The sequence below is a fragment of the Sturnira hondurensis genome, unplaced genomic scaffold, assembly GCF_014824575.4.
Source record: "Sturnira hondurensis isolate 20B ecotype Veracruz unplaced genomic scaffold, ASM1482457v3 Scaffold0013537, whole genome shotgun sequence".
Classification (NCBI taxonomy): Eukaryota; Metazoa; Chordata; class Mammalia; order Chiroptera; family Phyllostomidae; genus Sturnira; species Sturnira hondurensis.
This window is the reverse complement of record NW_028086168.1, coordinates 814,944-838,206: the sequence shown is the minus strand read 5'-3', so window position 1 is coordinate 838,206 and position 23,263 is coordinate 814,944. Positions and strand designations below refer to the sequence as shown.

The 23,263-nt window shown below is 42.9% G+C and overlaps 1 protein-coding gene and 1 pseudogene across 5 annotated transcripts in view; one reads left to right on the top strand and one right to left on the bottom strand.

Moving 5' to 3' along the window:
- MED12L (mediator complex subunit 12L) overlaps positions 1-23,263 on the top strand; it is a 320,705-nt gene that overhangs the window by 293,302 nt on the left and 4,140 nt on the right. For 4 of the 5 annotated variants that reach the window (XM_037061801.1, XM_037061803.1, XM_037061804.1 and 1 more), the window contains exons 38-42: positions 620-709; positions 2,409-2,638; positions 4,269-4,425; positions 7,040-7,126; positions 20,947-21,028. In XM_037061801.1, coding sequence (XP_036917696.1) covers positions 620-709; positions 2,409-2,638; positions 4,269-4,425; positions 7,040-7,126; positions 20,947-21,028 — 646 coding nt within the window. The remainder of the gene's footprint in view (positions 1-619; positions 710-2,408; positions 2,639-4,268; positions 4,426-7,039; positions 7,127-20,946; positions 21,029-23,263) is intronic. The other variant, XM_037061805.1, reaches the window with a different exon arrangement.
- Positions 14,518-15,263, bottom strand: LOC118997914 (60S ribosomal protein L7-like; annotated as a pseudogene).

Here is a 23,263-nt window from a genome sequence, read left to right as displayed (position 1 = left end):
AGATGTTAATTGGTTTTATTTTATATTATAGTTGGGTAGAATTGTGTTTGTTATTAATAAATTTTTATTGATTATATTTTGATTATTAAAGTCATGGGAGATACCAAGTTCATCCATTGAATACACGGCTAAATAGGCATATTTTACGTCACTGTAAAGCCACTTTATCGAAATGTATGAAGTTTGTATATGACATTTGTATGTACCACATGTGCTCTTTCCTTTATGGGTGCAGGCTGGTGGACTCTGTGGTTTCAGATTTCACAATTAGGGACTCATGACTTTTACTCTAAGGAGCATCTGTATCCTGGAGTATACACGAATACTGTCTCGGAGCCTCTCCAGTGAGCAAATCAGTGATTATTACAGCTTGCATTTATGTCAGTACTCTGTCATTGGAGACGTCTATATAGGTCTTGTTTGAAAGACATAGTCAGTTCAGCAGTCTCTGCACATATGTAGCAAATTGATGAGAAATCAAATTGAATGCAGTTGGAAACATGTAAGTTCTGTATTCACATAGTGACATTTAGTGTCAGGGTCATTGGGGTCATTAACCGGGAGCTCAAATCCAGTCCTTGCTGTTATGATCAAGAGTTCCCTTGGCTTTGTCTTCCAGGGCCAGCCGGGGGACCAGGCTGCTCTCTTTGCTGCCCAGGCACGGCCCTCCCCGCAGCTCCCCCAGTATCCAGGGCTGCAGCAAGCACAGGTACCCACATTCGCTTCATGGGTGCTGCTGGGATTTTTAATCTCTCTGTTTGAAGTGGGAAACCAAGGAAATAATGTGTCTACTTCCTAATGAGGTCTAGTTAATGAGTACTTAGTTACTCCTTCGCTTATAGATTTTAATTGACATTTCAAAAAACAAAACCATGACCAATGATTGTTGAACGAGTCCAAGGACTAATTAAAGAACACACAACATTTTAGGAAATTCTTGAATTAGAAACAAATCCAAACCTCTATTAGTGATGATCATAGGTATTGAAATACTTAGCAGTCCCAAAGTACTATGTTATTATATATAATGATGTAATTCATGATTGAATTTGTCATATTCAAAGATAGCTTCAAAGAGGAATATGGCACAATGAGAAAATAATTGGCCATGGAATTAGACCTTGGCCAAATTCTTGACAACTTACTGGCTGTGTAATATTGTACAAGGTATCGTGAGTCTTGGTTCCCATCTCTGTAAAACAGAGGGGGACATTGTGAGTATTGAAGACAATCTCTAGGGCTGTGACAACCCATAGAACTACGCTGTTCTGCGCCAGATACACAGCGGGTGCTCAACCAATGGTGGTCTTGCCTTAGTATAATGTAAACCCAGAGCTATTTTTTTTCCTAATAATTTTGTTTTTTCTGCACCCTTATACTTTTATCCTATCCCTCCCATAATCGGGAGCCAGGGATGTTGGCAAGACTGCAAGTCGTGGCTAGCAAGTCATACTGTGTGCACAGCAAACAGGAGGGCGAGGCCAGCCTTCTCAGGCACTGAGCCCTACCGCCTGGCTCTGGTCATGCAGCCTGCTGCAAGTTCACCGTACGTTACTCCGTCTTCCAAGTCAGAGCCACTGCACTGCCTGAGGATGTGGTGCTTTCAGGATTCGAACAGCAGTCCCCTTCTCCTCTAATCAGCACTCTATTCTATAAACTGTAGGTAGTGATCCAGGAGAACCTCAGGCTTTTCATTTACGTTGGTTGTCAAGATTTAGAGAAACAGTCACGCTGTGTTAATACCACATAGAAAAGTGAAGTGTTCAGGGGTGGGTGCAGTGCTGAAAGGGGCTATGGCCCAACCGGGACTAGAGGGTGTTGGATAGTCTTCAGGTCCATCCTTATTCTGGCAAAGCTATTAATTGTGTGTTTGCTTATTTGTTTTTAATAACTGGTTAGTTGCCAAAGACACATCGATCAAATTCAAGGAGGTATACTCACATACCAGGAAGGGGTACACCATTATTTTTATTTACATGAGCGGGGGTAGTTTTCCTGGGTGGTTTTGGAAATGACATTAATGATGCTTGGGATCTTTTGAACATTGACACCATCTCTGCGTGAAAGCTACGGATGATCGTCTACAGGGAAACACACTCTTCCTTCAAAATAAGCAACTGACCTTAACACTAATCTATCAACCAAATGAGGGTCCTTTTTCTCTTTTTTTCTTTTTCTTATGTTGCATTTTCTGGTAAATTGTTATATAACTAGTTCATTCTTTAGCTTTCTGGTTAGCCTGTCTGCCTCCATGACAGTCCTCTTCATATTTTGAGTCATAAGAACATTTGAGAATAGTGGATTTGAGGGGACTCTTCCTGGATTTGTGTATCTGCATATATCAGTATCTTAGCAACAGGAAAGCAGGTGGTAAATTAAGACACTGACTTGGTTCCTTGTGCCTGCAGACCATGCCCCAGGGCTACACAATGTACGGAACACAGATGCCTTTGCAGCAGAGCCCGCAGCAGCAGGCTGGCAGCATGGTCCTGTCTCCCAGCTATAACTCCAGGGCCTATCCGGCTGCACACTCCAACCCGGCGCTGATGGAGAGACTCAGACAGATGCAGCAGCCGCCTAGTGGCTATGTCCAGCAGCAGGCCTCGCCGTACCTGCAGCCTTTGACTGGCTCTCAGAGGTGACACATTGGTCGCAGTAGTGGGCACAGTTCTTTGTTATGCTTCTTCAAGGGCGTGGCACTCTATATTGTTTTTATGAACTTGGGTATTTGCCTTATGTCATCTTATTTTCACAAGCACTCAGAAATTCAAAATAAACAATGACCCATCTTGTTTATTTCATTCGAGACCCTATGTTTTGATTCACATCTTCCGTAGTGTGGGTGTAACAGATGATACCACTGGATTAGCTCTAGTGTTCTTTCTTTCCCCCTCCTTGAAAAAAGTATTTTTTTGTTAAATATACCTAAGTTTAAAAAATCCAACAACGACATTGATTATCGTTTGCAGTGCCGCCTTAGAACATGCTGATCAGAGCCACAAACTCTATGGTTACAATACTCAGTGCACACAGTGCCTATAAGACTTTTGTAAAATCTTAGTTTTTACTTTTTCCATTCCAGGGATGGTTGGCAAAGCAGGATTGTGAAAGACTGTTATTTGGTTCTTGCTTTAATCAGATCTCTTAGACATAGTGTATAACTTCATTGTACCTTACAGTAGCCATCAGCCACATGTGGCTATTTCAGTTTAGACAAATTCAAGTTGAATTTAAAACTGTGGTCCTTGGTGACATGAGTCACATTCCAGGTGGTCAGGAGCCACAAGGAGAGTCAGCAGGGCTCTCTGGCTCCCTGGCATTGAAGGTGTGGGGTCAGCGCAGTCACACAGGTCGCCATGGGTAGAAGGACCCGGGCTTGATTTATACTCTTCTGTCATCTTCTTGAAATTCTAATTTTCAATCTGAAAGCCTTGCAGTTTTATTTTACACTGAGACCCCAAATTATGTAGCTAGTCCTGATGGCCAGCGGCTGGTAGACAGCACAGCTACAGAACAAGTTGGTTGTCATAGAGAGTTATATGGGATGGCACTGACGTAGAAGAATTAAGTTGCGTGCAAAATTTTGTGTGATAGCGGGTAGCAGCTCAGCTCCGTGGATCCTCAGTGGCCGCATGTCAGTTCTAAGTAATCACTGTTTGGAAAGTTGGCAACGTTGATGGTAGCGCACAATTGGGAAAATAAAATTGGAAAATACACATTACACTTACTGTTTTTCTGATAAATGACAGCATTGCATATTGCCTAAGAATTTAAACTTTAAAGCCCTAAAGTTCTGTATATTAAATTGTGCCTCTGCCTTTTGCTGTCTGAATTTCTTGGGTGAGTTATTCTCCAGCTCACTGTTTGCTCAGTTTTAAAGTGGGGATAACAAAACTACTGACCCCAAAAGGCTACTGTGGGGAGTCAGTGAAATAACACTTTTCACTCTTACCACAATGCCTACTCTAGAATAAATACTCTAGAGTTAATGTCACTTATTATTGAAAGCTATTAATTTTTAAAGAGTAATTTATACATGGTGGTATTTCTCCCTTCAGTAGTAAGCATGCTTTTTCTTTTTCAAGTGAGCCTGTCTATCCCTGGGGATCTAGCTTATCTTAACCACTGGCCTTCGTGGCATTTGAATTGTACAAGTAACTATTGAACCAGTTCTTGTTCTGTGAACGTGTGTGATATGCTTGCTGGTGGCGCTAATTAAAATGTGGCCATATGCTTGGGCCTGAAATGAGCTGCATTATTCTTACCAGGCTGAATCATCAGTCCCTTCAGCAGAGCCCTCTGATGGGTGGAGGAATCGATGCGGTGCTGACTTCCGCACATCCAAACCTTCCATCGGTGCCGCTGCCTCAGGACCCCATGAGGCCCAGACAGCCGCAGGTGCGACAGCAGCAGAGGCTTCTCCAGGTATGGGGTTGGTAGGTGAGGTCGATATATGCTGGGTCCTCAGGAGTCATGAGAAGGAACAGGCACTTCAGACTTTAATTGCCAAGTTCCCAGGAACTCTGTGTGTGTGTCAGTAGGACCTAAATTGGTGTTATTTAGTTTGGTGTTATTGGTGTCAACTCGGCCAGGGTCTTCCTCTCTCTGTGCACCTACCTGGTCGTGGCAGGGGGTACATTTTACAAAGCAGCTTTCCCCTTTCACCAAGGTTCAAGGTAGCTGGATGCCTTTCTTTTGGTAGTGTAAGGCACAATTAGTCAGTCATTGTTTAAAGAGAGGCCAGGCAATTTGAATGCTAAATTTCTTATATTTAAAGAAAAATCAAAACTTTTCAGAGCTTTTATCAGGCTTCTAGAGGGGCCTTTAATCCAAAAAAATGTCTGTAGCACCTCTGGTCTGATTAGGCTATAAAGTTGGTGTCATGTAAGTAGAATTATCACAGGGATGTTTCACCTTGACTCTGTTAGAATCCAGAAGGCTATTCTTTCATTACTTGAAATAAATGTTGAGTCACCTAGATAAACTGTTCCTCCCCTTGACACATTCTTGCTTCTAACTTCCTTATTTAAACAATAAAGGCTATTGTGTTTACTATCCATGGTCCATTTGTCTTCATTATGCATGAATTTGCCCTGTGTTACTGGATTGGAGAGTGTTCCCGGTGAGTCTCTAGGGCACAGGTGGCAAACATGAGACCCATGGGCCGCATCCGGCCTTCCGCCTTGTTTCAGCCACCAGGCACCTTGTGTCTACCTAGCGGCAGTGCCAAGCTCTTGCTTAGCTGTTAAGGAGTGGTTACATTTATACAGTTCCAAAATTACATTCGGCCCTTTGAAGGCAGCTGTGAGGCTGATGTGGCCCTGGTGAAAATGAGTTTGACACCCCTGCTCTACTGTGTACCCTAATCTTACCAACAATCCAACTGGAGATGCATGCATCGTCATTTTATGTTTCACTAAGAAAGGGGGTAAAGGGAGGACCTACCAAGGGCTGTTCTCTTGGTGTGAGGTCGGTGAGGAATAACCTGCATGGGAAGGGAAGGAACTTGCATGGCTTACTCCAGAACTAATATTTACATTTCTTCTACTTTGAAATTTTGCAGTTTCAAATCACCGAGGACAGTTATTACATTATTTCTTTATTCACGGCTTTCTATCTTACATTGGTATTTTTTAGGGCTGCAAATTTTGAAAACCTCCCATATTGATTCATATGCATTTTTACTACAATTAGCATAATATGCTTTTCTAGTAATTTTTCTCATTAACAACGCATTCCTGGTCCTCATTGGGTGGTTCATTTGCTTAGAGCATCATCCCAATATGTCACAACTATAGGTCTGATCCCCAGTCATGACACATACAAGAAGCAACCAATGAATGCATGCATAAGTAGAACAACAAATCAATGTCTCTCTCTCTCTCTGTCTCTCTATTCCCCTCCCTTTCTCAAATCAATAAATATATATTTTTTAAAAACACATTTTCTAGAGATAAAAGAAGTGATTTGCTTTTGGATCAGAATCACACTTATACTTTTTGTCTGGTGATTTGTAATCAATTAATAATATGAAGTTCGGTTGATCTTTCCTGGAAGAAGTTAGAGAGAGGGGAATGGAAAGTTGGCTCTGTATTGCAGTCACTGTTTCTAGCCCAGGCAGCACTGTACACACTGGGAGAGACCGTCCAGGCCTCTGCTGGCTTCCACATCCGTGAGCGCTGTCGCTTAGTGGGAAATGCCATCTGGCAATAGTCACTTATTACCTTGCCCTAAAGAAGACAAATAAGTTGAAAGATAGTATGCAAACCAAGTTGGAAAATGCAGAAGAGGAAAAGAAGTCTGGTGCTGTCTGTCATCGTCAAGATCAAGTGTTTTTTGTGGAGGGAACTTCAAAGGTCATTGAGACAAACCACCTATTCCTATTTTCCTCTGCATTCTCTGTGCTTCTTCTCCGGCTTGGAAGTGTTTTCCAAGAGTTAGTGTATTTGAGCCAACTTTGTCACAGACACAAGGTCTGATTTTATTCTCATAATTTATGCCAGAACTTCCCACATCTTTGACTTCCTTTTTTTAAAAAATATAATCTTCAAGAACAACTCCTTCTCTGTTTCCTCATTCTCCTTCTCTGTCTTGATTTTCATCTTCATCTTCCTTAAACACACAAACTAATCTTCTAAAGTCCATCCAGATATAGTAGAGAAAGAAAGGACAACTACTGAGCCATCCTTGTCTAAGTTGGTAGTACATGACAGGACGAGATAGGGGTGAGGCAGGTGACATGGAAGGGGTTCCCAATAAGCACAGGGGCTGTCCTGGGACAGTGCAGGGCAGGCAGCCAGCGCTGTGGCTACCGAGGGAAGAGGGTCTGGGGTTTGGGGCAGTCCCAGGGGTTTCATCGACCAGCAGATTTAGGTCTTCCCTCGAAAGAGGAACAGTGTTTGGCCAGGCAGCAAGGGAGGAGGCCCTTGCATATTATTTTTGTTGCAACAATATAATTAAATAAAAAGCATATGGGAAGAGGAGATTGGAATATTAATCCCCTCTGTTGAAGTATATAACCCTTTTTCTTTCTTCCTAGATGCAGCAGCCCCCGCAGCCTCCACCGTCCTCGCAGCCCCAGAGCCAGACCCTCAGTCTGCAAGCAATGCAGCCCCAGCAGCCTTTGGTAAGGCCTGGTGCTTCGGAGTCAGACATGTGGGCGTTTTCTTTAAAGTCTCTTTGCCTCCCCGTGTCTCATAATATTGTTAAAAGTAAAATAGCCTAAATCTACCCTAGCAGTTTTCCAAGATTTTTACTAGAGTGGGATTGTATTGGTGGTGTGGTCAATACAATATTGTGGTCAAATATTGGTTTTCTGAGGAATCTCTACCTGTTTAGGAGTCAGTAGGTTGTGTCGTTTTTTTTGTCTTCAAGTTTTTCCAGACATTTCAATGTACTAAAATATGTGTATTCAGACACAAATATCTTTTCTACGCAATGTGAAAATGATAAGTTACTACATATATGTTTAGAACATTATCTTTGAATATTTACTATAATCTCAAAAAAGTATGAGAGTACTTTGTAAAATAATGTCTTGATGTCTTCAATGTCTGGACTGATGTAAGAGAAATACCGATTTCAGCCAGTGAGCATTCACTGCAAATATTGTCAAGTAATTTATAATCGTGTAGCTGACTCCCCCAGCTTTGTAAACCACAGCATCAGTGACCATCTGCAAGCCTCAGTAGTTTACGACAGCCTTCACTTCGGCAGGTCCCATGTCCCTGCTTTTTTCTTGACGCAGTATGTATTGCCTCTTTTTCTATTTACTGAAGTATATTCTAAAGAGGAACGTCTTATCACTACCATCAATGGTCACACCACTTGCTACATATTGGAAATAAGTGAAAATTGGAAAAAGGTGCTTATTGTAAACGTAAGTACCTACTCTGAAGGTAACTCAGCAGCATGAGCTGCGTGCGTGCGTACTGCCTAAGAGGAGCTGGCTACTGCACGTCTGACACTTTGGGACTCTGCTGTCTCCTTTCAGGTTAGGATTTGAATGTGGATGGTTTCGTAACTGGTGGTGAAGAAGGAGCAGCATGGCCAGGGCTGCGGTGCATTAGGAGGGGGCAGAGTAGAGTGGGTGGTACAGGTCCGGTCGGTGCCAGGTAGGACTGCTGAGGGAGCAGGGCCAGCTGAGACAGGGCATTCCATATGCATTTGGCAAGCCTCCGCCTTGGTCCGCGTGCTCTCCATTTTTAAAGAAATCCTTCTTTATAATGAATCTAGGGTTTTTTTGTGTGTGTGTGGGGGGGGGGGGGTTGCTCTGATTTTTTTTAATGTGTCTATGACTTTTACTACAATCCACCTTCACGATCCTTTTTGAGTAGAGCAATGTATAAACATTCACAGACTCCGCTTTCTTTACCAGCACAGGTGTGTTAGCAGGGATCGGCCGGCCGCTCCTTACAAACGTGAGAAGGAGTCCTTTGGGCGGGGTACTGCTAGCTGACTCTAACATCTCTCCTCAGAACAAGATTTAACTTTGCATTTTGTGATCATTTCGAACTAACATGAGTTGCAAGGATAATACAAAGTATTGCTGTAAAGGAGTCACCCAGGTTCACTAATTGTTAACATTTTGCCAAATTTGTTTTATTATTCTCTGTCTCTACACACACACACACACACACACACACACACTTTTTCCTGATCTGTACACTTGAGCAGGTTGCGGGCTCATGCCCCTTTACCCTAAATACTTGTGTGTTTTTTCAGCAATAAGGATATCCTCTTACAAAAACTTGATACAATTAAAATCAAGAAATGGGTAGCATTAATGGAAAACTATTATCTATACATTTTTGCAAATTGTGCCAATTGTACCAGTAATACCAACAATGTCCTTTATTGCAGATTTTTTACTGGTCTAGGGTCACACTTTGCATTTAGCTTTTATGCATGTTACCTTTCATCTTGCAGCTTAATTTTTTTTTTGTCCTCACAACATTACATTACATTACATTTTTTTGAGGTGCCTAGGATTTTGTAGAATGCTACTGTGTTTTTGGACTATAAGACGCACTGTTTTCCAAAGTTGGGGGTAAAGGGGTGCATCTTATAGTCCGAATGTAGCTTGCCTGGCTCGCTGTGGTTGGAGGATGGAACAGGGTCACAGGTTATTAAATATTTTGCCACATTTTTTTTGCTTCAAAATTTGTTTCCTATTTTCCTCCTCTAAAACCTAGGTGTGTCTTATGGTCCTAAGAATACGGTACTCCCTTTGATTTGTCTGTTTCCTCATGATGAGGTTCAGATTATAGGTTTGGCAGGAAGGTCACAGAGGTGACACTGTGTGTTTCTCAGTGGATCGCATTAAGGCAGACATTATTGGTGGAACTGCTATAATCCCTTTGTTAACAAATAATTCATGGGGATATTTCATGTAATCTAATTGGTCTTTTCATCATTAGACTTCACCCTCCAGTGTTAGCATAAATTATTCTTGCCTAAATCTATTTTATGTTCCGAGGGGAAAGGATGATTTAGTAACTTTTTTTCCCTGAAGCCCGACATTTGACTCTTTGAGTTTAAGATGGGCAACTAATGAGAATATTTTAAATTCTTCTTCTGACTTTACTCAGGATTCTGGAGTTGTCTGTGGCTTCAATTAGGTTAAATTTGGCAATTTAATAATTAACTTTTCACTAGGCATATTAGTATAGGAGGAGCTGGTACAAAAGCTTAAATGGCCCTTATCTTTTTTTTAAAGATTTTATTTATTTATTTTTAGAGAGAGGGGGAAGAGAGGGAGTGAAACATCAGTGTGTGGTTGCCTCTAGCATACCCCATACTGGGGATATGGCCTGCAACCCAGACATGTGCCCTGACTGGGAATCAAACCAGTGATGCTTTGGCTCACAGGCCTGTGCTCAATCCACTGAGCTACACCAGCCAGGGGAAGTGGCCCTTATCCTTTGTTTCCACATGCAGCAAAACTTTCTAGTGGTATTTTGACAAAAGACAAATACAAATTTTGTCAGGCTGACTGTTTGGGATATTTAATGGTGACCTAGCAAATCCGTAGCATTTTTTTCTTCCTAATTTAAAACAAGGACTTGTTTTGCGGTGATGCTGATGTTAGCAGCACAGACTATGTCAAGAGCGGGGGGAGATAGACATGACTGTACCTTCTCAGAGATTTCATGCAAATTCATAAATGGGCACTTGAATAAAAACTATAAGGAGCTCAATTTGAGAATTATAACTTTCTTGGCTAGCCACTATTAATAAGGAAATGGCTACATAATACTTTCTTTAACCAAAAAAAAGCAAACATTAAGTGTAGGACTGATTTTATTACTTTTGAGTATATACAGTATATATTTACATTCTTAGCTGTTTTTTAAACCTTTGATTTATATATGTAAATAAAAATCTCACATATGAAGTATGCACATATAGTGGCTCCAAATAAAGTTTATATACACACTTAACATATATTTAAATTTATTTGTATTTAAGGCATGTTTTTTATGTATTTAAAATTATTTAGTCACACAGATACATAACTACCATCCTAAGAGTTTTACTTTTCAAAAATTTCGACTTTAATTTGTAGGTACATGTTCCTATGAAATAGTTAATAATTTTAACAAAAATCTTGGCTTGATGTCTACAGTTAAGCACACATTAACAGTTTCTTCATTAGTCCTCTTTGGCTTTTTATCTACTGATTATTAAACATTCTTTATAATATAATGTGTGGGAAAGATATAAAATATTAAGAGTATAAAATCAGTTTTATTCTTAGAGAGCCATGCTACAAAAACACATGTGAATATCAAGTACCTAAAACACAATAGTTGTTTTGGGGGAGGTTAAAAAGGTGAACATTTGATTCTATCCCAAAGTTTTACAGAATCAGGGAGGACTAGTCTTTAAACATTTAATTAGAATTTGAAGCAGAGAATCAGTTTATGCCAAATTGGGAGGAGACTCAATCTCCATGTTATACTAGAATTAAAGCATATTTATTTTAAGGAAGTTTACTCATCTAATAGTTCCATAAATATTTAATTAATTTATTTTGTATGTGAAGAATACATGCCAAACTTATTCAATTTTGACTTCTAAGACAGCGTGGAAGTTTTTTTTGTACAGTAAGTGTTTTTCACTCAGTAGGTTAAACTGTGTCCACCCCAGGTGTCGACAGCGCTGTCAGAACATAGCACAGGATTCCTCCCTATTGTGTCCAAAAGTTCCACTCCAGCCATCTTACTGGATAGTAAAATCCATAGTAGGCTTTTTACGACTTCTTTTTAAAGCTGAAGTGTCCTTAAAAGCTGCCCTGACTTATTTTGAGCACTTTATTGTTCTAGGCAGCAATTATTTTCACAAAGAAGTACTATACACGTTATAAGTCCAAGAATGGGCTAGGAAATTTAAAGTATCACTCAGAATGGTACATTTCAGATAATTTCAGAATTAGAAGTTACAAGGATGTCAATGATCTTGGTTTTTACATTATTTTAATTAATTGTAAAACACTTATTTGTTTGTTTTTCTACAGGAGAAAAATGAAGTTTTTAATACATGTGCATGGGGAATTCACACAGGCATGGTATTCAAAAGACAGTGAGGCAGTATTGGGAAATAGGACATTTTGGACAAAGGAGTGAAGGGGAGGTGTAGGATACTGGACTTCAGAAGTGAGAATGGGTATGATTTACATGTTGGAGGAAGAGGGGTACATACATGGCAAGAAAATGCTTGCTGGGCACCTCAGAAACAGTGGGACACAGTTCACAGGCCCCAGCCCAAAGCCCCCTTATTTGCCAGACTTAATTAAATTGGACTAAGGCAGCAGCCTAAGGTGTCTTCCCTGAGCAGGTTTCTCTGTGTAAATCTCCTGGGCAGAAAAGGGAGGAGGGGCAAAGGTTCCTTCTGCGTGTTTTTTCTTAATAAATCGCTGAAAATCAATATCCCCAAAAGGCAGCTTCAGAGTGCCGAAACTCTGGTTCCCTTCATGCAGATGGACAGGGGACTGAGCGACAGCCTGGCTTATTTACCGTGACCGGGCCGACGCCCACCCAGGACAGGGCGGTTGCCCTTGGAAAACCCAGTTCAGAGGCATTTGGACAAAGTGGGCAAACAGGATCTTTTTTTTTTAACTTGCCGATTACAGTTGACATTCAACATTATTTTATATTAGTTTCAGGTGTACAGCATAGTGGTGAGAATTTATATAATTTACAGAGTGATCCCCCTGATGAGTCCAGTACCCACCTGGGACCATCCATAGTTATTACAGTGGTACTAACTGTATTCCCTGTGTGAACTTTATATATCCCATGACTGTTCTGTAAGTACCAATGTTTACTTCTTTCTTTTCAGAGCACACTTTGATCTAGTACACTTTTTACACATACTTTTAAGTTTATTGATGTAGTCCACATGTTTGTCATTTTCATTAGCCGTGACATCTGCCATTGTGTTACTCTTTTGCTAAATGCCGGGCCCGCCCATCTGCTGTTGAACATTTAGGTTGTTCCCAATTTCAAAAATAGTACTTCCAGGGATATTTTGGTACATGTTCTATTCCTCTTTTTGTGTTTGCATGTTCTTACAATGAGAGAAAACAGAAATATAAGAAAAAAAGTTATTTCTAATAGTATATCTTCAGAACATCAATAGCACAAAGACTCGGCAATATTAAGAAAAATTTATATTCTTTTTATCTTTTGGTGTTGTTCCCTTTCGGTTTCACCAAGATTTATTATATGCCTTATAAATACATTGAATGATTTTTATTATAAACATCTCCAGCAAATCCAATTCTTGTTATGGGCCCATCGGTTTTTTGCCTCTCTTCGGCTAGAGACGGAGCGGTAAGCTGGCTGTCAGAGAGAAGCCAGCTCTGATCGTGTGGGGCTCTGAGTCACACAGTCTCTGGGGAGAAGTGGTGGTGGCACCGCAGCCACCGCCTCCCCGTGACTTCCCTCCCGCTATCTGGTGCCATTCATGGTCTAATTCAACCAGCGCTTGTTCAGTGTGTACAGTGGAGGCCAGCCCATGGCCAGGGTTCTGGAGCACGCTGATGAAGTCCCAGCATGCCTTCTGCAACCAGAGGGCTCAGAACAGCTCGGAAAATGGAAAATAACAGAAGAGCTAGAGAGGTTGTATTAGTTTGCTAGGGCTGCATAACAAAAGCACCAAACACCTGGTGGCTTACGCAGTAGAAATGTATTACCTCACGGTTCTGGAAGTCTAAGATCAAGGTGTCAGCAGAGTCGGTTCCTTTTTTAAAACATTTTTAACACTTTTTTTTAGATTTTTATTTATTTATCTTTAAAGGGGAAGAGAAGGAGAAAAGGAGAGAAATATCAATGTATGGTTGCCTCTCATGAGTCCCCTGCTGGGAACCGGCCTACAACCCAGGCATGTGCCCTGACTGGGAATTGAACCGCGATCATGTGGTTCACAGGCCCGCGCTCAATCCACTGAGCTATACCAGCCAGGGCGAGTCAGTTCCTTTTGAAGGTTGTGAAATAGAAATCTGTCCCACGCCACTGCCCTAGCATCTGGTGATTTGTTCACTGACAGTCTTGGGCATTATAGAAATATCACCCTGATCTCTGCCTTCATCTTCTCATGGTGTGCTCACTATAAATGTGCGCTGAAATTTCCCTTTTTGTAAGCACACGGGTCACATTGGATCATGTCCTACCCCAGTGACCTCATTTTACTTGATTACCTCTGTAAAGATCCTATCTCCAAATACGGTCACATTCTGAGGTACTAAGGGTTAGGATGCTGACCTGTCTTTTGTGAGGAATGTAATTCAACTCATAACAGGTCACGGAGAATATGAGAAGTCTGGGACGCTTTGATGGGGAGGTTGAATGCGATGAACCTAGAAAGGCAGTAGGGTTTGTTCACTGCTTGTTGACTATTCCCTTGTCAGTCTGCTCCCTTGTTGACAAGCTGGGACATGTGGGACAGTGGCTGTCAGCACCCACATAGGCAGGTTAGTCACTGATATAAAAAGGGCGCCTAGGAGCCCTGGCCAGGTAGCTCAGTTGGTTGGAGAGCCGTCCTGTGCTCCAAAAGGTTGAGGTTGCAACCCCAGTTGGGCACATCCCTAGGTTGTGGGTTCGTTCCCTGGTCAGGGTATGAATGGGGGGCAACCTCTCAATGTTTCTCTCATATCGATGTTTCCTCTCCTCCTCCCTCCCTCCCTTCCTCTTTCTCTAAAATCAGTAAACATATCCTTAGGCGCAGGCTTAAAAAAATTAAAGTATGATTAGTAAAATTAGTATGATTAAATTAACTCTTAACGAAATATGTTAACAGGCCGTGATTTTCTTTAAAGCTGCTTCCTGCTTTTCAGAATGCAATGCTTACCCCGTCCTGGTGTGGCGTTTTTTTGTCTTAAACTCTGGTTTCCCAGGTGTACGACCTGGAAGCCATGCTAACAGAAAGCTTTAAAATGTTGGCTTTCTTCCCCCCGGTTTCAAAGCAGTCACTGTTTATTAACTGCCTAGATTACAAAAATAACTGGTAGATACCTTAGTTCATCCTTCTAATAAGCCTGTTGATCTGGCCCTCCCTGTTAACCAGCATCTCCACCTTCTCCCAAATGAGTGGTCTTTTTCTTCATTCCACCTCATGGAGAAGTTGACTTGAAGGGCCACAGGAAGTTGTTTGCTTCTTCGAAGCGTTTTCCGACAGTATCAATCTCATGAATCAGACCTGTCGTGCAGACAATGACATATTTACCAAGAGATGGAGCAGTCAGTGTGCCATGTGTCAGGGTGATTCGTTTTGTATTAATTTTGCCATAACCTTGCTTTAGATCAGTTCATTTACTGACTTCAGGTTTGGGAACCCCCATGCAATATGTGGTTCCAGTCCTCAGCATGTTAATCGAAGCTTCACTGAGCTTAAGGAAGGTGCCACTGAAGGCCTGGTGAAGGTGAAGAAGCTGCAGCACCTTTTGGACCTTTGGGCTCAGACCATGGATACCTCTGATCCTGATGACAAATACCAGTTTGGGTTCCGCAGGTACACAGAAGTTGCCAGCTTTTCTCACCATCCCAGCCATTCGAATCTCAGTTCTGTCCATCTCCCTATATTCCTTGTGATAGTGCTGAGCTTTTTCATAGATAAGCTTCCTGCTTGCCTTTCATAGCATCTTTGTGCAGACTTCTTTCTTAGGTGCTTGATCTTCGGTTCTGCAAAATGCCTTCGCTTTTTCTTAAGGGTTTCTGGCACAGCAGGAACTTCCTTCTTCTGCTCATCTGTACCCTCCATGGTTCCAGACAGAAAAGAGGAAAAACAGTTGGCTTTCTAAATTGACTCATCCTCGTGTCAGTATCCTATTATACTACAGCCCTGCCCTACCAAGAGATGCGTAAGGGCAGAAGCAGTAGTTACTTAAACAATTGCACTAGCTTTCAGTCAGAGATCACGTGTGAAATCGTCATATGGTCTTCCTCAAAAAAAAATGTCTTATGTTTTATTCAGAGAAACTGAGGAATTGTTTAGAATGCCTCTGGAATTTAGCTAGTATTATTCTCCTTTTAAAATGAAAGAAGTCAGGTCTGGAGAAGTTTAGTGAACCATGTTTCCTTTCGTTGCTTGAATTTGGATTCTTCTTTGGAGGAAAAGGAGATGTAATGTTTATAGGAAGAAGTTGGAGAAGATACTCATGAGAGATTTCTGTTAACAGGACAGATACATTGTATGTATATATTTTTAACTAAATAACTGATGATGTGCAGATCAAAAAAATGGCTGCATGCAAGTTGCTAGTCAACTTGCAAATAAATGCATAGTAAATACTATAAAATCTACCAGCCACGAGTGCTGTGTGAGGGCGTCTGGCGCACGTGCAGTGGCCTGGGCAGTGGCCCCAGGCAGTGCCGTGGTCTGTCCTGCTGAAGCTGGTACCCCGGAAGGGTTGTGTGCCGTTCACCAGCGATCCCTCGAACTGTCTGGGCTCTGTCTATTGGCCAGAGCAGGTCTGAAAGAAATGTTGCCTTGGTGCTTTGTTCTTTTGTTCACCAATAGTGTGCTCAAGTGAGAACCTTGTAGCCATCAGGAGACAGGGACAGTGTTTCACTCACTTTTGTGTTCCAGACCCAGAAAAGTACCTGGTTCTGGATAAGTATCATTGAATGACTTATTGAATGTCAGAGTGATGAAGGGGGAAAACCCCACACATTTTCCCTAAGTAAAGAAAAACACAGTTTAGAAGCCAAGATGTGTCAACCAGCTATGAGGCAGGTCTATCACTAATGGAATCAGCCCCACTGCTGATTATGACAAGTCAAGGTCTGCTCCTGTGGCCAAAAGACAACCCCAAGGAAGTCAGCTTTTCCGAGACAAAGAAGATTCAATGGAATTTATTAAATAGAAAGTACTACTGTAATCACTGTAATCAGTGATGTGTTTTCCCTTAGCAATGATTGAATGGAAAATGTCATGTTCTTAACAAATGTATATTGCCCAAGTAGACAGTTAGCGATCAGTCAGGATACATCACAAATATGTTTTAATGAATTTTTATTAGTTCAGTGGAGAACGTGTTTACCGGGGAGTGGCTGTGCCTTGTTGGCCTGTTCCACCCGACTGAGATTATCAAGGTCTGTGCTTGGCCCTGTGGTTGCAGCAGGAGCCCAGCCCAGCTCCTGCGCTAAGGAGCCCACAACCCCAAATGTTGGGAGAGGCAGCTGTCCTGTTGCACCGTGGTTGATTCTAGAGGCATCTTTGTGGCACCAAGGATGCAAGAGGGCGATTCACTCTTCACCTGCCTGGGGGAGTAGCTGACAACTTTAGCTGACTGTTGAAGGCTGGGTCTTTTTTTTCTTTTTTAGGAGTGTCAAGGGAAGATGAAAGGGGAGGAAGGGTATTCTGAAAAGCTTAACATCTGCAAAGGCACAGAGGTGAGAGAAAGCATGAAGTTCTCTCGCTACAGGGGTGATTCCAAAATCTAACCAAGCATCAAGTCATATGGGAGGACCACTTCAAAAAATGAGATTTTCAGAACATTCATCCCAGAAATTCTAATTCAGGAAGTCTGGGGAGGAACCCAGGAGGGTGATTCTTTAAATTTCCCCTGACGGTTTGTGTTCCGCAGCCACAGACAGGATCCAGTTTTTTGCAGATGTTCAGTGACTTGCTTTGAAATGCTCAGCAGTGAGGTTTCTGTGGGGAGTTTGTGGCACCCTCTCTTTCTGTGGAAGGAGGTATTCTAGGACCCACAAAAATCGCACGTGCAGTATCTTGCCTGCTCACATACATGTACAGATTAAGCCAGTTAAAATCAGTGTCAGGTGATGTTGAGAGGAACAGGAAACACTACAGCTGAGCACACAGTGCAGACCCAGCCCACAGACTCCCGCTGGGCTCTCCAAGTTCATGGCCTCAGGACCCCTTCACTTTCAAAAGTTGTGGACCCTAAGAGCTTGTATGTGGTATTAGAAATAAAAACATATTAAAAATATTTGGGCCCTGGTTCATATAGCTCAGTGGATTGAGTGCAGGCTGAGAACCAAAGGGTCGCTGGTTTGATTCCCAGTCAGGGCATGTGCCTGGGTTGCAGGCCGGTTCCCTAGTAGGGGTCACGTGAACGGTAACCACACATTGATGTTTCTCTCTCTCTCTCTCTCTCTCTCTCTCTCGCTAAAAATAAATACAATCTTTAATAAAAATATTTGGTAATTCAATAATATTACATCTGAACACAAATAACATTTTTATGAAAAATACTTGCATTAAAATACATCTCCAAATAAAAATTAGTGAAAAGAATGACGTTGTTTTACAATTTTGAAAATTTCTTTAATGTCTGAGTTAAAAAGGCATTCAGTTTGTGACAGTATCACATTATGTTTCCTCTGGGAAACTGCACCGTACTCCCTGAGAGAATGAGCAAAAAAAGCAAATAGCTTCTTAGCATTATGAGAATGGTTTTGACTTTGTAGCTACCTCCACAGAGTCTCGGGGTCTTCCCAGGGATTTTACCTCTTAGGGCCACCAAGCAGAGCGCGTGCCACTCCCCACACACACTTACACCCTCACGGGGCCTGCGCTCCTGTGTGCGCCCACACACTGGCCTCCCTGGCTCCTCGGAACAAAGAATCTGAGGCGATCACTACAGTGTCTTTATTCTAAGAATTATTCTATTTGAAGGAGACTTTAAATAAGCATAGAGAAGGCACCTGTTTGTTGAAGGAACGAGTGTTAAACATTTAAGCATCTTGTACCTTAATCAACTGATAAGCCTACACGTCTTTGCAGTCAGCCATTTAGAATCTGTGATTATTTCTAGAACAATTAATATTTGGAAGCTCATATTCCAGTTGAGGATAGCTCTAGATTGTGCTGAAGATTGTGAGCTGTGGACTCAGAAAGCTTCGTCTGAATTCCTGCTCCAGTACTTAGAAGGATCATGGACAAGAGACCTAACCCCTCAAAGCCTCAGTTTCCTTCATCTGTAAAGTGAGGAGGATAGAATTAAAGGTTCACAATTCCTTATATTTGATTCCAAAATTCAGAAACGCGTGAAAGGGGAAACTTTATGTATAACTTATTGCAAAGCTAAACTGGACCTGATTTATTTGGGAGCAAAATCTACCTTGAACAGACATGAAGCTCTTTTTATTTATTTCACCTGCTAGGACTATTTGTTGTTTTGCTACAAAAATTTACAGTGTTTGATTATAAAGCATTGTCCTAGACCTTGCTTGGTTTGTAAGTTATGAGTGTTTCATAGTAAATCATGTACGTACTGAATCCGAAAATGCATCTGCCCTGGGATCTCGTAGAAGAGATTGAGGATGCGTGTTATCACGTCAGGGTTAGATGGGCTGATGCAGACATGTTATGTTAGACCACTGCCTGGCACATGCAACCATGTTAGTTTTTGTTAAATAAGCAGGTTCTATTTCCAAAGAAGCGTAGAAACCACTGAACAGAAAGGAAATTACTTCGTGTTTCATGAACATGTTCACATCAGTGAAAGGAGGACTTTTGTTTCCTTTTTCACTCTCAATTAGGGCAGTGGGAAGAAATGGCAAGCTGCAGTTTTCCCTTCCACGCATCAAGGAAAATAGGCACATTGGTGCAGGTGTGCCTGCCTTGTTATTGAGAAGGTGTGGAAATTGAAGGTGCTCAGGGTCCAGTGGGAGAGAAACAGACCAGATGTCGTGCCAAATATTCAACTTTAACAACATCAACCCAGCAATGCCTGTAATTAGGGTTGCCAGATCGGTTCATTTGAATTTTCAGTAAATAACAACTCTAGAATTATATTACAGATATTGCATGGGGCATACTTATACTAAATGTGATATTTGTCCCATGCAATCTTTGGGACATACTTAGAACTAAAAAAAAAAATTACTTATTTGAAATTGACATTTAGCTGGGTAGTCTGTATTTCACTGGCTAAATTGGGCAACCCTAACCTATAAACCTGGGCTATTTTCTGCCATATTGGCAATCTCTACAGAGGAAATACATGTTTCAGTCGTATTGGATAGTGGAGGTTTTTAAAGAGACTCTTCATGGAGGGAGAGGCAGGGTTGGGGAAACTAGGGGTGATGCAGGGCCTAGGGCTGGACGCAGCCACTTCCCTGGGCTCTATGGGGCAAGAAGAGGGAGGGAAATGGAGAGGGCCCCTGACAGGGGCTGTCACCGTCCCAGAGAGTTGTGTTCTACCGGCAGAGACCCATCATGAAGGAAATTGGCAAAAGACAAAACTTCGCTCTGCTCCTGCTCTGCCATCTCCAGGGTGTGCCCCTCCCCATCCAGAAGTCAGGAGGCCCAGGGGGCAGCCTGGCCACCTCCATCCAGAAAGCCTGGCGGGCAGAACACCGAGGGGAGGGGAGTGGTCTGTGGAGAGAGCACCAGCGCAGTGCTGCTGTGCACGCGATTGGGATAGCCTTGGATCTGAACTCTTCTCTGTTACATCAGGAATAAGCCAGGTGGAAGGCACGGGGAGAGGGAGAGAAGGGAAGCAAGAAAGGGAAGAAAAGCACGGCAGGCTGAAATTTGAAGGTTAAGGAAAAAAGTAAATCAGCACTACCAGTGATTTTAATCAAAAGTAATTTTGCTTTTACCACCACAATTTCTTGTGTCAAGTTAATGGCTGGAACCAGAGCATGGGGGCCTTGTGTGCCTGCACTCACTGGGCCCTGGAAGCGAGTAAGCGAGTGCCTCCTCAGAGTGTGTACCCTTGCACCTCCCCTGGCCAGGCACAGGCCTAGAGGTTGACCTGCCAGCTCCTTCAGGTGAGAGGGCGGAGTCCCCAGGAGTCTAGACCTTAGAGCCTTACGGTGGCTCAGGCTGTCCCTGTCTGCACTGGAGCAAGGCAGGCCTGTGGTGCTTGAACAAGTCCCCAGCCCGAAAGCTTACATTATGCCGATGAAAATGGTTTATAATATAATGACAATAACCAAGCAGCTGGTGAAGGGGGAGATAGGAAGGGTATTTGATCCACTGGAATGCCACTGAAGTGTGGACTCCTCCTTCAGGACCCCTCAGGTCAATGCCGAGGAACCATGGGAGAGGGCTTTCTTTTTTTTTTTTTTTAATATTTATTTATTTATCTTTAGAGGGGAAGGGAAGGAGAGAGGAAGAGAAACATCAATGTATGGTTGCTTCTTCTTGTGCATCCCCTGCTGGGAACTGGCCCCTGCCGGGAACTGGCGTGCAACCCAGGCATGTGCCCCGACTGGGAATCGAACCGCGATCGTCTGGCTCACAGGCCTGTGCTCAATCCACTGAGCTACACCAGCCAGGGTGGGAGAGGGCTTTCAAATGGACTGGGCATGTCAGATGTGCACCAGGGTATACGTGAAAATGAAGGAGCACACACTGGACATGGCACCTTTGCCCTGAAGCATTCGAAGTTCATTCCAGACTGTCTGACCACTGGAGTCAGTCTGTGCCGGCAGGGGCTGACTCCCCCTTTCTCCTGTCACATTGCAGTTCCCCAGGCCGGGCCTGCAGCAGACCCAGCAGCAGCAGCAGACGGCCGCCCTGGTGCGCCAGCTCCAGAAGCAGCTCTCCAGTAAGTACCCTCAGGAAATTCAGAATGAGCGAGCGCACAAGCAGAACGCAAGTGCTGGCTCCCCAAAACTGCACTGCCTTCCATGATACCATTTAGTCCGTGGTTCAGTCTAAGGCATTTTTGTTTTGTTTTTAGTTCGGTTTTAGTTTGAATGATACTTTGCCTGGAAAATCTCTGATCTTTTTTTTTTTAATTTTTAATTTTTTTTTTTTTTAGTTCAGGGAAGCTGTTTTCTTGTTGCTTCCATCTTAACCTGGGAATGTTTCTATTCATTTGGGGGACCCCTGCAGGCACCCTTTTTATAAAGCTGGAAGGGACAGAGACAGAGAACAACCCAGCAGATGCTTTCAAGTGCACTGATGAATGGCGTTGGGCAGCCTCCCAAAGGTCATAGATATAGAGGGAGGCCAGCATTAGACCTGCCTCCTCCTGGTCACTAGGACTGGGACTGACTGACCGCCGCGCCATAACAGCTTAGAGAAAGCAAAACCTGTACCGTCACAGGCGGCGTGGCAGGGTGGTGTTCCTCCCCAGTGCTCCTGCCTGCTATGTGGTGTGAGTTTTTTTAAATCGTGCTGCCTCTCTGCAGTGCACACCACCAACCCCTTTCAACCAACTCACCCAGGTGCCCGTGGCGTGCTTCTCTGAACGCAGTCGCCCTTGTGCTGCAGCCACCGGACAGGAAGTTCTTTCAGAGATGGGAGCCAGCCCCTCTGATGCAAAGCCTGAAACTCAGGAGACCTACTTTCCGGTGCCAAGTTTACCACCGTTCTCTAAATCCTGTAGTTCTCCGTCCATGGAGTGAGAGTGAGAGTGAGAGTAGCCGTTTCTTCTGGTCTTGGGTTATGTGTCTGGAGCAGAGTTAAGAGCGGCTGGTCCTGAAAGCTGTCGTGTGACTGGCAGGATATTTTAAGGGAAAGGGTCAGCTTATGGCTGAGTGGCCGCTTGGTTTTCACCTTTCTTCGCCTGGCCGCCATCCAGGCCCACCTCCTGGCGAATGAAGTGCCCCTCCTGTGTTTCATTTACCAGGGCGTAGCCAAGACCTTATTTTTCTTTCAAAGTATTTTCCTCTTATAGCCTCATTTAATTTCAACCAATCATTTTAATAGGTGTGGTCTGTGAAACAAACATGCAGTTAAAAGTTCATTGTTTCATTAATTCTAGAGTTTATATTTTTATATGGCTTAAAGAGACAATATAATTTTAAGGATAAGAAGGCACGTTTATATTTTAGATTTTTTTTCTAGTGTTTAGAAATGTGTACATACTTTCTGTCGTCTTCCCTAGTCAGGGGACATATCTACTCTCGTTTCCTGCTTCTCAGAACTCAGGAGATGCAGCTTCTGTTTTTTTCAGCCATTGTTTTTGGAGCACTTTCTTGGACCCTGGCACTCTGACTTTCCATGTATGGATTCACTTAATCCCTAAACCACCTCCCCCGCCTCTGCAATGAGACTAGATACTGTCACTGTATTATAGATGAGGAGACAACTAAAGAATAGGGACATTGACTCATTCGCGCAAGGTTACTCAGCTGACAGTAAGAGATAGAGCTGGGACTTAAACTCAGCCTCCTTCCAGGGCCCACTTTTAACCACCACTCAGGCACACCTTGTTTTATTGCGTTCAGCTTTACTGCAGTTTATAGGTTTACAAATGGAGGGCAAGACCCTGCACTGCAAAAATGTCATGACTTGCCGTATCATGGTGCTTGCTTTATTGCAGTGGTCTGGAACCACACCTGCAGTGCCTCCGAAGTGCTCTAGTGTGTACCCTGCTGCCTGACACTAGCCGTTAAGCCCACCTCCTTGGCTAATTAATGACAGCCAAGCTGAGCCGCCCGCAGCACAATTCCAGAGGGCTCCTTTTCTGTCATGGACCATGTGACTGGGGCCTCTGGGTGTGAATAGTCCCACCAGAGCTGTTCAGGCAGTAGCTGTTTCTTTTGCTGTGTGTGCTCTTTACTTTGCTGTGCGTGTGGGTGCATGCTCCCACACAGATATGTACATAGGCACGCACTTGAGTCAACACAAAGCTGCTCTGGTGCATGCATACACTCGTGCACAATTCTTTCTTATGTTTTTTGGCCATTTGCAGAAAATTACCCAGTTTCAAGCTCTTACAGTGTTCATATTTATGCAAAACTATCACTGTGCTTTTATAAAAATCCTGAGAACTTTCACTGCTTTCTGATACTTACAGTCCTTTTGTATGTGAGTACTGACTTGTTTCTCA